Source organism: Saccostrea echinata, unplaced genomic scaffold (genome assembly GCF_033153115.1).
Source record: "Saccostrea echinata isolate AGI-Se365-2 ecotype Australia unplaced genomic scaffold, CSIRO_AGI_Sech_v1 ptg000016l, whole genome shotgun sequence".
Classification (NCBI taxonomy): Eukaryota; Metazoa; Mollusca; class Bivalvia; order Ostreida; family Ostreidae; genus Saccostrea; species Saccostrea echinata.
Genome location: NW_026889765.1, coordinates 4,326,577 through 4,337,870, shown reverse-complemented (window position 1 = coordinate 4,337,870; position 11,294 = coordinate 4,326,577). Strand labels below are relative to the sequence as shown.

The following is an 11,294-nucleotide window of genomic DNA, read 5'->3' as shown; positions in this document are numbered from 1 at the left end:
CTATAATTATCAATATATGTGTGAAAAAATTTCCTTCAGTCCTTGTAAATATTTAAGTTTGTTCAGACATTACAATTGAACTTTAGTATCTCAAACACTGTTACTTCGAATATCATTGATATGTCCAAGTGATTTGGAAGTCCCAACCACTTATTTTTTAAAAGTATTTTACCCTCGATATCTCGAATCCTTAGATATCTCGAAGTTTTTTTGCGGCCCCATCGAGTTCGAGATAACGAGGTTTGACTTTGTTTCTTTTTTGTTATCATAAAATTGCCTGCCATCATCTCTCATGGTAGGCTTTAGTAAATAAAGGATCCCCCTGCCCCCCCCCCCCCCCCAAAAATTCAAAGAATCGATTCCTACTTTATTTGATTTCAATCAGATTCTTCATATCCACAAATGTCAAATAATGACATCTACACTAGTATCAATACATGTACTGAAAATTTTTTTAAGAAAAATGGAAACTGGAAAGACAACAAATAAATGATACTTAAAATATCAAACAGGCTGCAATATGAATAAAAAAAATCTGTAAGATTTAAATAAAGCAAGCACATCCTGCTTGTTTAAATACATCATGAAGCATACTCTCTGTCACCTCTCTTTCACTTGTCTCTCTGTATATACAGATATATTTTTTGATCACAGTTTCAGGGTTTCTCTATCCTCTTTTGGACTCCTCTTCTTCTTTGGGTTGTATTTGTAGGTGACTGGTACGGGTCCTTTCCCAGCTCTTTCCATTTCAATGGCATGAAGTCGTTCAAAGTCTCTTATGGCCTCTTCATTTGACTTTAAAACACCTAGAAAAGAAAAACTTCATCATTCACTTCATTCATTTTGTTCATTTTCAGTAAAAACAACCCCCCCCCCCCCACACACACACACATTCTGTATTTCTATATGTTTATTGCAATCAAATTTCAGAAAATCTGGTTTTCAATAATAACAATTATGCATGTAAACTAATGACACCTACATATGTATGATAGCTGTAAACGGATTACAATTATAATGTACATACCAAAGGCTTAAAAATAAAAACAAAATTCAATCACATGAGAAAAAAAAGTTTATCTGTCACTTTCCGAAATCTTGGACAGAAGCAAAATCAAATCTGTCTACAGGATACATTGACCTCTGTTAGTGTACTGTATAATTCCTAACCCACACATTGATTTCACTTACCTGACTGCTCTTTAATTTCTTTAAATGATTCTCTAAATGTCTTATTATTTGTTTTCAAATCCTTCTGGTGCACTACAGCTTCTGGAATATTCAAATACTTTCTGACATCCTTAGAGGAGAACAAGACGGCTTGGAGGAGAGAGATGGTGTTGTTGGTCACCCAGTAACAGCAAAGTGCCTACCAAAGAAAGACGATCAAGATACCAATGTGTACATTCCATGCAACATCTAACAGGATGGTTATTGAAATATAGTAGGTTTTTAATAACCTCCTTAATGAGATCTGCCTTACCGATGGGAAATTGATCATGAAGAGAAACATTGCCCCGGCCATTCCACATCCTATTTTTTTCACAAGAGGACTTGAATTGGGATTTTCTGCTCCAATCTGCATAAAAAAAAGAGAGAGACACTGTACATAGGGACACATAAATATGAAATATAATAAATGATGCACATTTATCTCAAACTATATAACTAAAGAGTGTAATTTTTTTTTTTTATCACATTTTCATTTTAATTGATGACTATTTTTAAAACATGAAAACAAGATGCACCAGATGACTCTATAATAACCCTCATCTTCCAGAAACAAGCCAAGTTGCAATGGGGACTAAATTTCACTGCAGCCAAATTCAGATTAGGCTCTTGCTGCCTCATGTACATTTTTCATATATTAATCCTGGGCAAAAAATGAACAGCAAAGTTGCAACATACAATTTGACACATAAAGAATCAAATCCTATCTTAGGGGTATCTCTATTTAGGGATTTCCTCATCACCAGACTATGGCAATTCAGTTATGTTCAAAACAATTAAGAAATGCCTCCATAGAAATGTACCTCAAGTGAATCTCTATTCACAGTCTTTACTTAAGGATCAACAGGTTTCGTGAAGTTTACATGCAAAACACAGTTGAACTTCAGTATCTCAAATACTGACATCTCAATACCATGGATATGTCGAAGTAATTTAGAAGTCCCAACCACTTATTCTTTAAGTATTTTACCCCTGATATCTCGAATCCTCAGATATCTCAAGGTTTTTCTCTGTCCCACAGAGTTCGAGACAACAAGGTTTGACTGTAGGTCTTGGGGTCAGACACTCACTTGTATAATTGCTATGAGAGTAGCTGAGGTCAACAGAGGTAAGCCTAAATAAGGATCTGTGGCTGTCAGATCTGTGAACCATAATATTCCTCCTGTCTTCATACTCTCCACTGGGTAGGTGGCCATTCCTCGCAGTCCAATAAACATCGAAATGAAGAATGGCATCTTGCAATAAAAAAGATTATCTTGTACATATATATTGATAAAGAACGCAGAGAAATAATCTATAATTTGCATATTGAAACATTTTGCTCTATAATATATACTTGTACAGTGAAACTGTCTAATCTGGAAGGTATGTATTCCAGAATGTGCTTATGAAATCTTGCTTAATACAATGTTAACTTGCTTTCAGCAAATGTAAAATTGCTTTCAGTATTTATACAATAGTTTAAAATGCTGTCTAATCCACCCAATTTCTATGGTGACAGTGGTGTTCAGATTATACAGATTTACTGTATTATGTAATATGTATTCATATGTGTTATATGTTTGTAAAATAAAAATAATAAACACTGGCTGCATCAATGTACCTGTGAATAATAGAAATAAAGATTTTGTGCAAATAATAATAAAGTAAATCATTTGCTTTATATCATACCTGTACAAGCAATGGCAAAAATATTTTGTAAGTCTGTATATCATGTTTTTTCTGGTACTCCGACAATTCTGCTTGGTATTCTTGCACTAAAAAGAATTAAGATGGAAAAGAAATATTTTAGAGACATATGTATATGCCCCCTTGTGGCAATACTAAAAAAAAGTCAATTTCAAATTTAGAATGTCTGTAACTTTGTTGAAAAAAAGGGTAACCTGCAAGTCGGGGGGAAATATCATTCTAAACTTTACCTCTATGACACCTTGTTATTATTAGGGGTAATTCATCTAGTGGGTACCAGTGTACCAAGTTTGATGTCTGTGAAGCAAACGGTTCTCAAGATACTGAGCAGTCAATATCTACCTATGTCCAGTTTGACATTTTAATCTTGTGACCTTAAAATCAGTAGGGGTCATCTACTTCTTACTGGGAACCATGTTAGATGTCTGACAAGCAAAACATTCTCAAGACATTAAGCAATCAATATCATCTTATGTACAGTTTGACCCTTGACCTATGACCATGTGAACTCAAAGGGAAACCAGTGTACCATATTTGATATTCTGTCAAGCAATTCTCAAGACATTCAGCTAATATACATTAATTTTTTTTTTTTTAATTAATTCCGGCATTTAATTGTCTTTAATGAAGGTATCATTTCCAGTTTTCCATTTATAAAGTGTATGCATCATCCTACTTTGGCTGTACAAGCGATCTCATAGACCTTATGGCAAACTTTTGTGACAAGATACAATATAAAAGTATAATTCTGCCTGAAATAAGTGACAACTCCTCCAAAAAAATTGATCATTAAAGCTGAACTTTGGATATCTCAAACACTCAGATATCTCAAAGTTCTTTTTCTCAGTCCCACTGAGTTTGAGATAACGAGGTTTGAATGTAATTTGCACATGTCTCTTCAAGGTTCACTGACCTTCTGATAAGAGAGATAACTCTCAATCATAATAATGACCACTGAATGAAAATTAACGGCCTTACTTGCTAATGCATCCCTTCTCATCCTTGCCCTTGTTATTTTCTCTTGCAGAACTTGGGTTGTAGGTGCATGGTTCATAGAGTTAATGGTCCTTTGTCTCCCCTTCAGATATACAGGGAACAACGCACCTCTTATTATAACAGTTACTGAAAAATTCAAGTTTTAAATCTTGTTGCAATTTCTTTTTCTGCTTGAAAGTTGTTATGCAGAATATTATGTCTCTACATTCTGAATGACAAATCATGTCTTTCAATCATGAAAAAAATTCATATTGAAAGGTACACTAAAATGCTGAAAAAATCAATAAAAGGAGTGAGAAAGCAAGTTGAAATTCAATATTTTCTGTATGAATTTTTCTCAAAGTTCTCTATCACACAAGATTTTTAAAAAATTAGAAATCTACTACATGTACTTTCATAATTACAATGCTGAATTACCAAATGGGAAGAAAATGTTGATAAATTCCAGATTGTTGTGGTTCAAAGTTATATGTCATTATGGTTTGAAAAAAAAATCAATTTCCATGTAACTTACCTATCACAATGGAGGTCCACCACGGTACATCCAAATTTACATGAACCAACTCCAAAAACTGTTGCATTAGTCCAGGTGGAGTAAACTTTCCAAGTCCCAGACTTTTCAGAGACTCTTCCCCCAGGGCATTTAAACTAGAGGTGACATCTGTCAGTTCTGGTTTTACTATTCCAGTGTTACTTGACACTTCAGAAACAACTTTAGTTAACTTATCATCTTTGGAGATTTCAGATGCAGCTTTGCTTAGGATTTCTTCGACTCCAGTCTGCACAATAATTAATGGGAAAAAAAGGGAAAATAGACATTGTAGAATAGGCATATATAAGGAAAATAAGCTTTGGAATTAGTTGTATACAGTGGAGCCTTGTTAATTAATATGGATGCAAATAATCAAGACCCATCACCGTTTGGATATAATTTGTTAGGAACGGAATGTACATGTATATCTACCAGATGTAAAATATCTGTTTCAGTAACTCAGATGCTTATTATCGAGACGATTTGCTTGGGAAAACAGGTATCCGGATTAACAAGGCTCATCTGCACATTTATACACAGAATTTTCTACCATCAAAATGACAGTATTCTGTGAGCCTGATTTAGGTTTGTCTCAACAATAAGATTATTTTATTTTGTTTACTACTGGTACTCATAGTACTTTTTTAGCATGACTTTTGACAGAATGCATAAATTAAATACATAGAGGCTGGACATATACATGTTTCTTATATACAGTAAGCAAAAGTTGAAAATTACCTTTATTACTTACCGATGTGCTTTTTGCCCTTGTAATGAGAGCTGAATTTACTACAATTCTGTGTTTCTTCAACAAGCTGACTAACCCTGTTTTGGCTGTGCATTTCTGGACATTATAAAATCTTTTTAGTGTAACCTAAACACAAAAGGAAGTAAGGTTAATGAAATTACACAAAATAAAGGTTTCGTTAAATGTAACTCCTTTACAAATCTCGGAGAAAATTCGGATTCATGTTTTTCTTCCCCATTGACCACTTTTCATCTATACTTACATTTGTGTCAGTCACTCTTGCGATTAAAATATTACCCTGCTTACTACATTTAATTATACTATTGAAATATCGACTTGTAGCCATTTTGGTAAATGAAATGTTTAACTTTACATAAAAAGACATTCATGTCAGATTCCACATGTTGATCATTCGGAATCCCTCTTGAGTTGTCTCCTTTCAAGACGAGAAAAGGTGAAGCAGAATCCGATATTCAAGATGGCGACCATAGTGAGGGTGAAACGGAGAAGGTACGAAGATCCTGCCGAAAATATTGTTCTTTCGTGTAAAAAACTCAAATCAGACATAGCTGATACTAGTAAACATGAGACAGATGGTTGTGAGAGTTATCTGAAGTTTGCTGGGACTGTCATATCGAAGGTAGAGTAAAATTCAGACCATCAATTGGTTCAAAATCTATAGGTGAAGAATGAATTTCATATTAACTCAGATCAAACATAATAAATAATTAAATTGTAGTGAATGGTCTTTGAAAGAAATTACATTTCAGAACAGGGTGTGATCTACAAAATTTCAGGGTTGGGGGTTATACACACATGGTATGTAAACTTAATCAGGTCAGGCACAATCTCTTGATTTAGCTATATAGCTTGATTTAGCTATATAGCTTTATTAAGCTATTCAGAATAGCTTGATTTAGCTATTTTATCACACTTTTTTCTCAAATGTATTATTTTCTCAGCAAATCACTCATCAAATTGTGTCTCCTTAAGAGACTTTGTACTCAAAGTTCTTAAAGTTTTGGGGCTATATAAAGCAATTGATACAGTTAGATCTCGAATGAAATTATAATTAAAAGGAGGTCAATTATGGTCAACAAGATAATTGATTGGTAATAATTCAGTACAATGAGAAGCAATCATACTTATCCATGCCTCAACTCACACAAGGTAGTGTACAGTTACCCAAACAATGGAAATTCATCTTTTGCTTAAAAGTATTCAAATGCTGCAATGTTGGAACTATCTTTGATTTTGGTTGTTGTTTTGATAGCCCATAGTACATATATGAATAGTCAATTACTTGCGACTTTTTGTCTATTTTGCACAAATAACATTTTTGTTAAAAACTGCATATAAATAGCTTTATCGAGCTAATTTGAATAGCTTAATAAAGCTATATAGCTATTTCAAGCTATATAGCTTAATCAAGAGATTGTGCCAAACCTGTTAATAATGAATATGTTGAAACTGCATATATATATAATACTGTCCATTACATTTTCTCTGTGTTACATTTCCATATATAATTTATATATTGGAGATAATGTTTATGTTATTTAGATCTAACACGAAAATTTCTGAATACCATATTTATGAAAACTTTGTTTAACAAAGATTCTTTTTAAACTATATGTGGCGGCAGGGACCTATATACTGTATGTAGGTTCTTGGTGGCGGTCAGACGGGTTTGATGGCCAGATAGCTTTGTTGTTTAGAATACCTGAATAGAGATTCAAGGGGCCTGGTTTTGAATCCTGGTCTGGTCCATCACAATTTTCCTCCTTTCCTGTTATAATTGGTATTTTTGTGTGAATTAAAAATTCAGTCATTTCTTTGTAGGATGAAGTTATTTCAAAGCACATCAAAGATGCAATAAGAAAAGAAAAACTACAAAGAGAATACAAAAGTCATCAACCAGGTGCTCTTCCCAGAAGTAGACGGCATAAAAAGGAGTCCTCAAAAGCCAACAGATTTAAGATAACATCATCTTTCCGAGCTTTAGATCTTTCAGCCCTTGATAAGGAATGTGATGATTGTGTAGAAAAGAAAAAATCCCCACTGAAGTCCACTGATGTATGTGACATTTGTAAAAAAGAAAGTGCAAAACATTCAGAGAGCAAAACAAGCATAAATGCTTCAGAAAATTGTGAAAAAGAACTAGATTTGTGTAACTGTAGAAAAAATGTCACTGTAAATTCTGCAGAAGGGGTTGAAAAAGAACAGAGAAATTTATATGAAGCAAGTTCAGTAGCCAATGGTGCACAGTCAGCTGAAAAAGTTTATCACCTGTATGATGTAGAAGTCAATCAGTCAAATCTACCAACTTTTGAGTCCTTAATTCAGGTAAAATTTTTCACTTGGAAAATGCCCTAAAACATATGAATTATTTATATTTTTATAATGACCATATTAATTTTAGGTTTAAGGACAGCTGTTTAGATTTAGGACTCACAGGAATATCAGGGACCTATATATATGTACTAACGTTACTACTATACATGTATGTATCATGTGAATATATGTCATTGCCAGAATGGAAAATTATAAAATTGGTATCATTTATTCTAAAACCATTATACATGAAGGCTAAACATTTTTTTTTTAAAAATTTTTTACAGGAAGCTCAAAATGCTAGTCTTGTTACGTGTAATTCCGAACAAATGGTACATGAACAAGTACCACAAGAAAAGGAAGAGGATTATGTTTATGATCTCTACTACACAAACAGCAGAGATTTCAATCTCCAATTATTCGAGAGCTCCCTGTCAATTCACTCCTTATATGCAGACAATCTTGAGTATGGATATAATGGTGAGGAGGACCATGAAATATATGAGGATGAGGATGATGAAAATGAGGAAAGTAACTGGAGGAATGATTACCCTGATGAGGATCCAAGGTTCATAGAAGAAGAGGAGGACGTAGATTTTGTGTATGGAAATGGTAAGCTTTTGATAAAATTATAGCTAAATTAGATGGGGATATTAATGTCTCTCTAACTATCTAACTCTCTATCAAACCTGCATATTAATACACTAATTAATGTACAGTTGAACTTCGGTATCTTGAACATGGATATCTTGAATACCATGGATATGCCAAAGTGATTTTGAAGTCCCAACCCCTTATTCCTCAAGTATTTTACCCTCGATATCTTGAACCCTCGGATATCTTGAAGTTTTTTCTCAGTCCCATGGAGTTCAAGATAAGGTTTGACTGTATTTTTTATATCAGAGTTCAATCAGTTCGACAATTTAGTTTCATCAGAAGGGAGACAATACAGTAGTCACCCTGTATGCTGGCTTGGGCCATTGTCATCTGAAGGGAGACAACACAGATGTTACAAATTGTCATCATGAATGGTCTTCCTGCACATAACATGCTCTAGACCAATCAGATTACTGTATTATTCTGATGGATAAACAATAAAGTTATAAAACTACTGTTGTAGTTTGTTGTGCAATAGAGAAACCCATTATGTAGTATTCATAAGCTTTTATCTTCCATAGGTGTCAATGATTACCAGGCATTTGGTTATGAAGACAGAGGCCTTGTTGAGTGGATGTCATCTAGGTGCAATATAGGTAAGCAAGATAAACATGAAGCACCTTTTTAAATCAAGTAGATATGTGTTAATTTCTTCAATTTTAGAAGTAAACAATTTGATTTGGTGAGGAGCAAGATATCTATGAAAAAACAACAATCTTTGGAAGTTCTGAAGTTTTTGTTTATTTGAAGTGGGTATACAGTATTATATGATATACTTGTAATTAAGACTGCAACTGCTATTGTGTTACTACTAATATGAAAGATGGATTGTTATCACCCCCCCCCCCCCCCATCACCACCACCAAAAAGATATCTTTCATATGCTTGGAAGTTTGGAAGTTATACTTTGAGATAAAAATATTAATGAATTAATATTTAATATGATTCATAGTTGCATGGTTTTATTTTGATGTTCAAATGCTTTTTCAGAAGATGAAAGTGATGAATCATCAAACGATGATACAGATGATGAAAATCCAACAGGGTATGGACATTACAAACAGCGGGTGATGAGGGAGTTAGAAATTGATAATTCATAAACAAACTGATATGTTAATAAGAAAAAATTTTAATGTAAAAATGATGATGTATTTTATCAATGAGACACTGTTCATATCATTCTTATTGTGAAAATGCAAACTTCAAGAGAAATTCATTGTTTTACAAAATTCAGTGTGCATGCATCTGTGTATAAATATTTGTTTTTTTGTGCTCGAAATTTTTTTTATTCTGCCCTAAAATATGGCAAGTATATTTACGTTTATCTCAAATACCACTTAAAGAGATTTAATTTTTATTTTATAATCAAGATTTTCATAAGATATTGTAATAGTATATGCAAATTCCCTACTACAATACTTAATTTTAATTTCTTTATTTCATAATAAACCCATATGGGTAAAACAAAATCCAACATAAAAACCCCCCAGAGAACTATACAATGTATATATACAATAGGTATATAAGTAATTTACTCCTTAAATGTTACACTGATGTGGACCTTTTATTTCTTAATTCTAATGACTGTTTTAAAAGTGCAAACAGCCGGTATAATAATGAAAATTAGCATATGGAAGTGTTTTTTTTAAAGTAACTGTTGTTCGTAATCATGTAACAAATTACATCTTTTACCATGTGCAATGTATACTTTTGAATTTGAAGTTGTAAAATGCAAAGTAATATTGTTCTTGTATACATATTTATGAAATAAAAATGTAAATGTGATATTTAGAAAACTCTAGAGACTTGATGCTTTCAACTTTTTCAATAGAAAATTTAATTTCAAAATATTAACTTCTAATTAATATCCCTGCCCTTGTAAGCAGCACCATTTATTTTCAAACTGAAAACAATAAGAAGTCCAACATCCAGCTTAATAAATAAGTAAATACCTCATGAAATGGAGTTTTTAACTCTACAGGTTAAAGACCAGAAGAGTTTTTGCAATAGTGTCCGTCGTCCATCCATCTGTAAACAATTTTTCAAAATGCTGCTCCTCTTACAGTTTTGGTCTGATTTCAGTAATACTTGGCACACAAGTAGACTACATTAAGATACATAATTGTTTTTATCTGTTTTTGATTTCAATGATCGATTTTGCCATGGTTACTAAAAATAGAAAATAGAAATTTCTGTGAAATATTTTCAAAATGCTACTCCTCCTACAGGTAAAAGTCTGATTTCAATACAACTTGGCACACAAGTAGACCACACTAAGATACAGTCATAATTCTGTGAATCAGGATATATAATTTTCTTTATCATTTTTTTGATTTTGATGAACAATGTTACCATGGTTACTAAAACTAGAATTTTCTGTTAAATTCTTTCAAAAGGTTACTTCTCCTACAGTTTTAGTTTGATTGCAATAAAACTTGCCTCAAAAAAGGGACTAAACCAAAGATCATTATTCTATTTATGCTGTGCGTTGCATTTCAAGTCCAAGTGCTGCTTTTCTCTTTCTTTGTTATAAGTACAAACAGTAGAGCTACAGTAATATACCAAGTCGTACTGAAATTAGACCAAATCTACAGAAGGTGTAGCATTTTGAAAGAATTTCAGAGAAAGAACAATGGCGCATTTGATTGTCATTCGGCAGGAATCTGGGATCACTTAAAGTGAAAATTTCATTGATCTGTCACATGAAATTTTAATTAGCATTCTTTTGATATATAGGGTTTCTGAGAAATAGGAAAGTGAAATATTTCCCAATATAGTGTTTTGATTTGCTAAAAAATAACTTGAAAATTGGCTAGATGAGTCATTTGGTATAACAAACAAAATGTTACATTTTTAAACACATTTTTCTAAAAATTTGCTTTCTCTTGGTCATCTTTCCATGATTTCGAAACATTATTTGACGTGTGCATATTAATTTTAAAAAAAGCAAACATTTGTAAAAAAAAAAAAAAGAGAGAGAGAAGACCGGAGCCCATAAAAAAGTGAACTTTTCCCCAAAAAATCCCAGTGTGTAAATGCGATGTTTCATTGTCGTTCTAAAATCCATTACGTATTTTAACTTTGATATCTCTACAACAAATTGCAGAT

General features: G+C 32.7%; 2 protein-coding genes across 3 annotated transcripts; one reads left to right on the top strand and one right to left on the bottom strand.

Annotated features, from left to right (window-relative positions):
- Nucleotides 1–354: 354 nt before the first annotated feature.
- On the bottom strand, nt 355–5,561 carry LOC133188360 (mitochondrial inner membrane protein OXA1L-like). Of its 2 annotated transcripts, none has more exons than XM_061323745.1 (9): nt 5,458–5,561; nt 5,199–5,321; nt 4,430–4,694; nt 3,898–4,041; nt 2,902–2,987; nt 2,301–2,465; nt 1,484–1,579; nt 1,188–1,369; nt 355–802 (listed from the first exon to the last, which is right to left on the bottom strand). In XM_061323745.1, exons 1-9 carry the CDS (start codon nt 5,539–5,541, stop codon nt 649–651), a joined length of 1,299 nt encoding a protein of 432 aa, XP_061179729.1. In that variant the 5' UTR covers nt 5,542–5,561; the 3' UTR covers nt 355–648. The 2 variants fall into 2 exon arrangements, with proteins under 2 accessions (XP_061179729.1, XP_061179728.1); XM_061323744.1 differs by having other exon boundaries at nt 355–806; nt 1,192–1,369.
- A 106-nt stretch (nt 5,562–5,667) lies between these two features.
- LOC133188832 (probable RNA polymerase II nuclear localization protein SLC7A6OS) lies at nt 5,668–9,913 on the top strand. Its single transcript, XM_061324316.1, has 5 exons — nt 5,668–5,835; nt 7,038–7,541; nt 7,817–8,141; nt 8,708–8,782; nt 9,177–9,913. Exons 1-5 carry the CDS (start codon nt 5,674–5,676, stop codon nt 9,284–9,286), a joined length of 1,176 nt encoding a protein of 391 aa, XP_061180300.1. The 5' UTR covers nt 5,668–5,673; the 3' UTR covers nt 9,287–9,913.
- Nucleotides 9,914–11,294: the final 1,381 nt, after the last annotated feature.

Coding starts and splice junctions, on each gene's coding strand:
- LOC133188360 (XM_061323745.1), bottom strand. CDS start 5,541: ATGGCTACAAGTCGATATTTCAATAGTATAATTAAATGTAGTAAGCAG. Junction 5,322..5,457: donor CAAGAGTGACTGACACAAAT/GTAAGTATAGAT, acceptor TTTTGTGTTTAG/GTTACACTAAAAAGATTTTA. Junction 1,580..2,300: donor CTCTCATAGCAATTATACAA/GTGAGTGTCTGA, acceptor TTTTTTATGCAG/ATTGGAGCAGAAAATCCCAA.
- LOC133188832 (XM_061324316.1), top strand. CDS start 5,674: ATGGCGACCATAGTGAGGGTGAAACGGAGAAGGTACGAAGATCCTGCC. Junction 8,142..8,707: donor AGATTTTGTGTATGGAAATG/GTAAGCTTTTGA, acceptor TATCTTCCATAG/GTGTCAATGATTACCAGGCA. Junction 8,783..9,176: donor GTCATCTAGGTGCAATATAG/GTAAGCAAGATA, acceptor ATGCTTTTTCAG/AAGATGAAAGTGATGAATCA.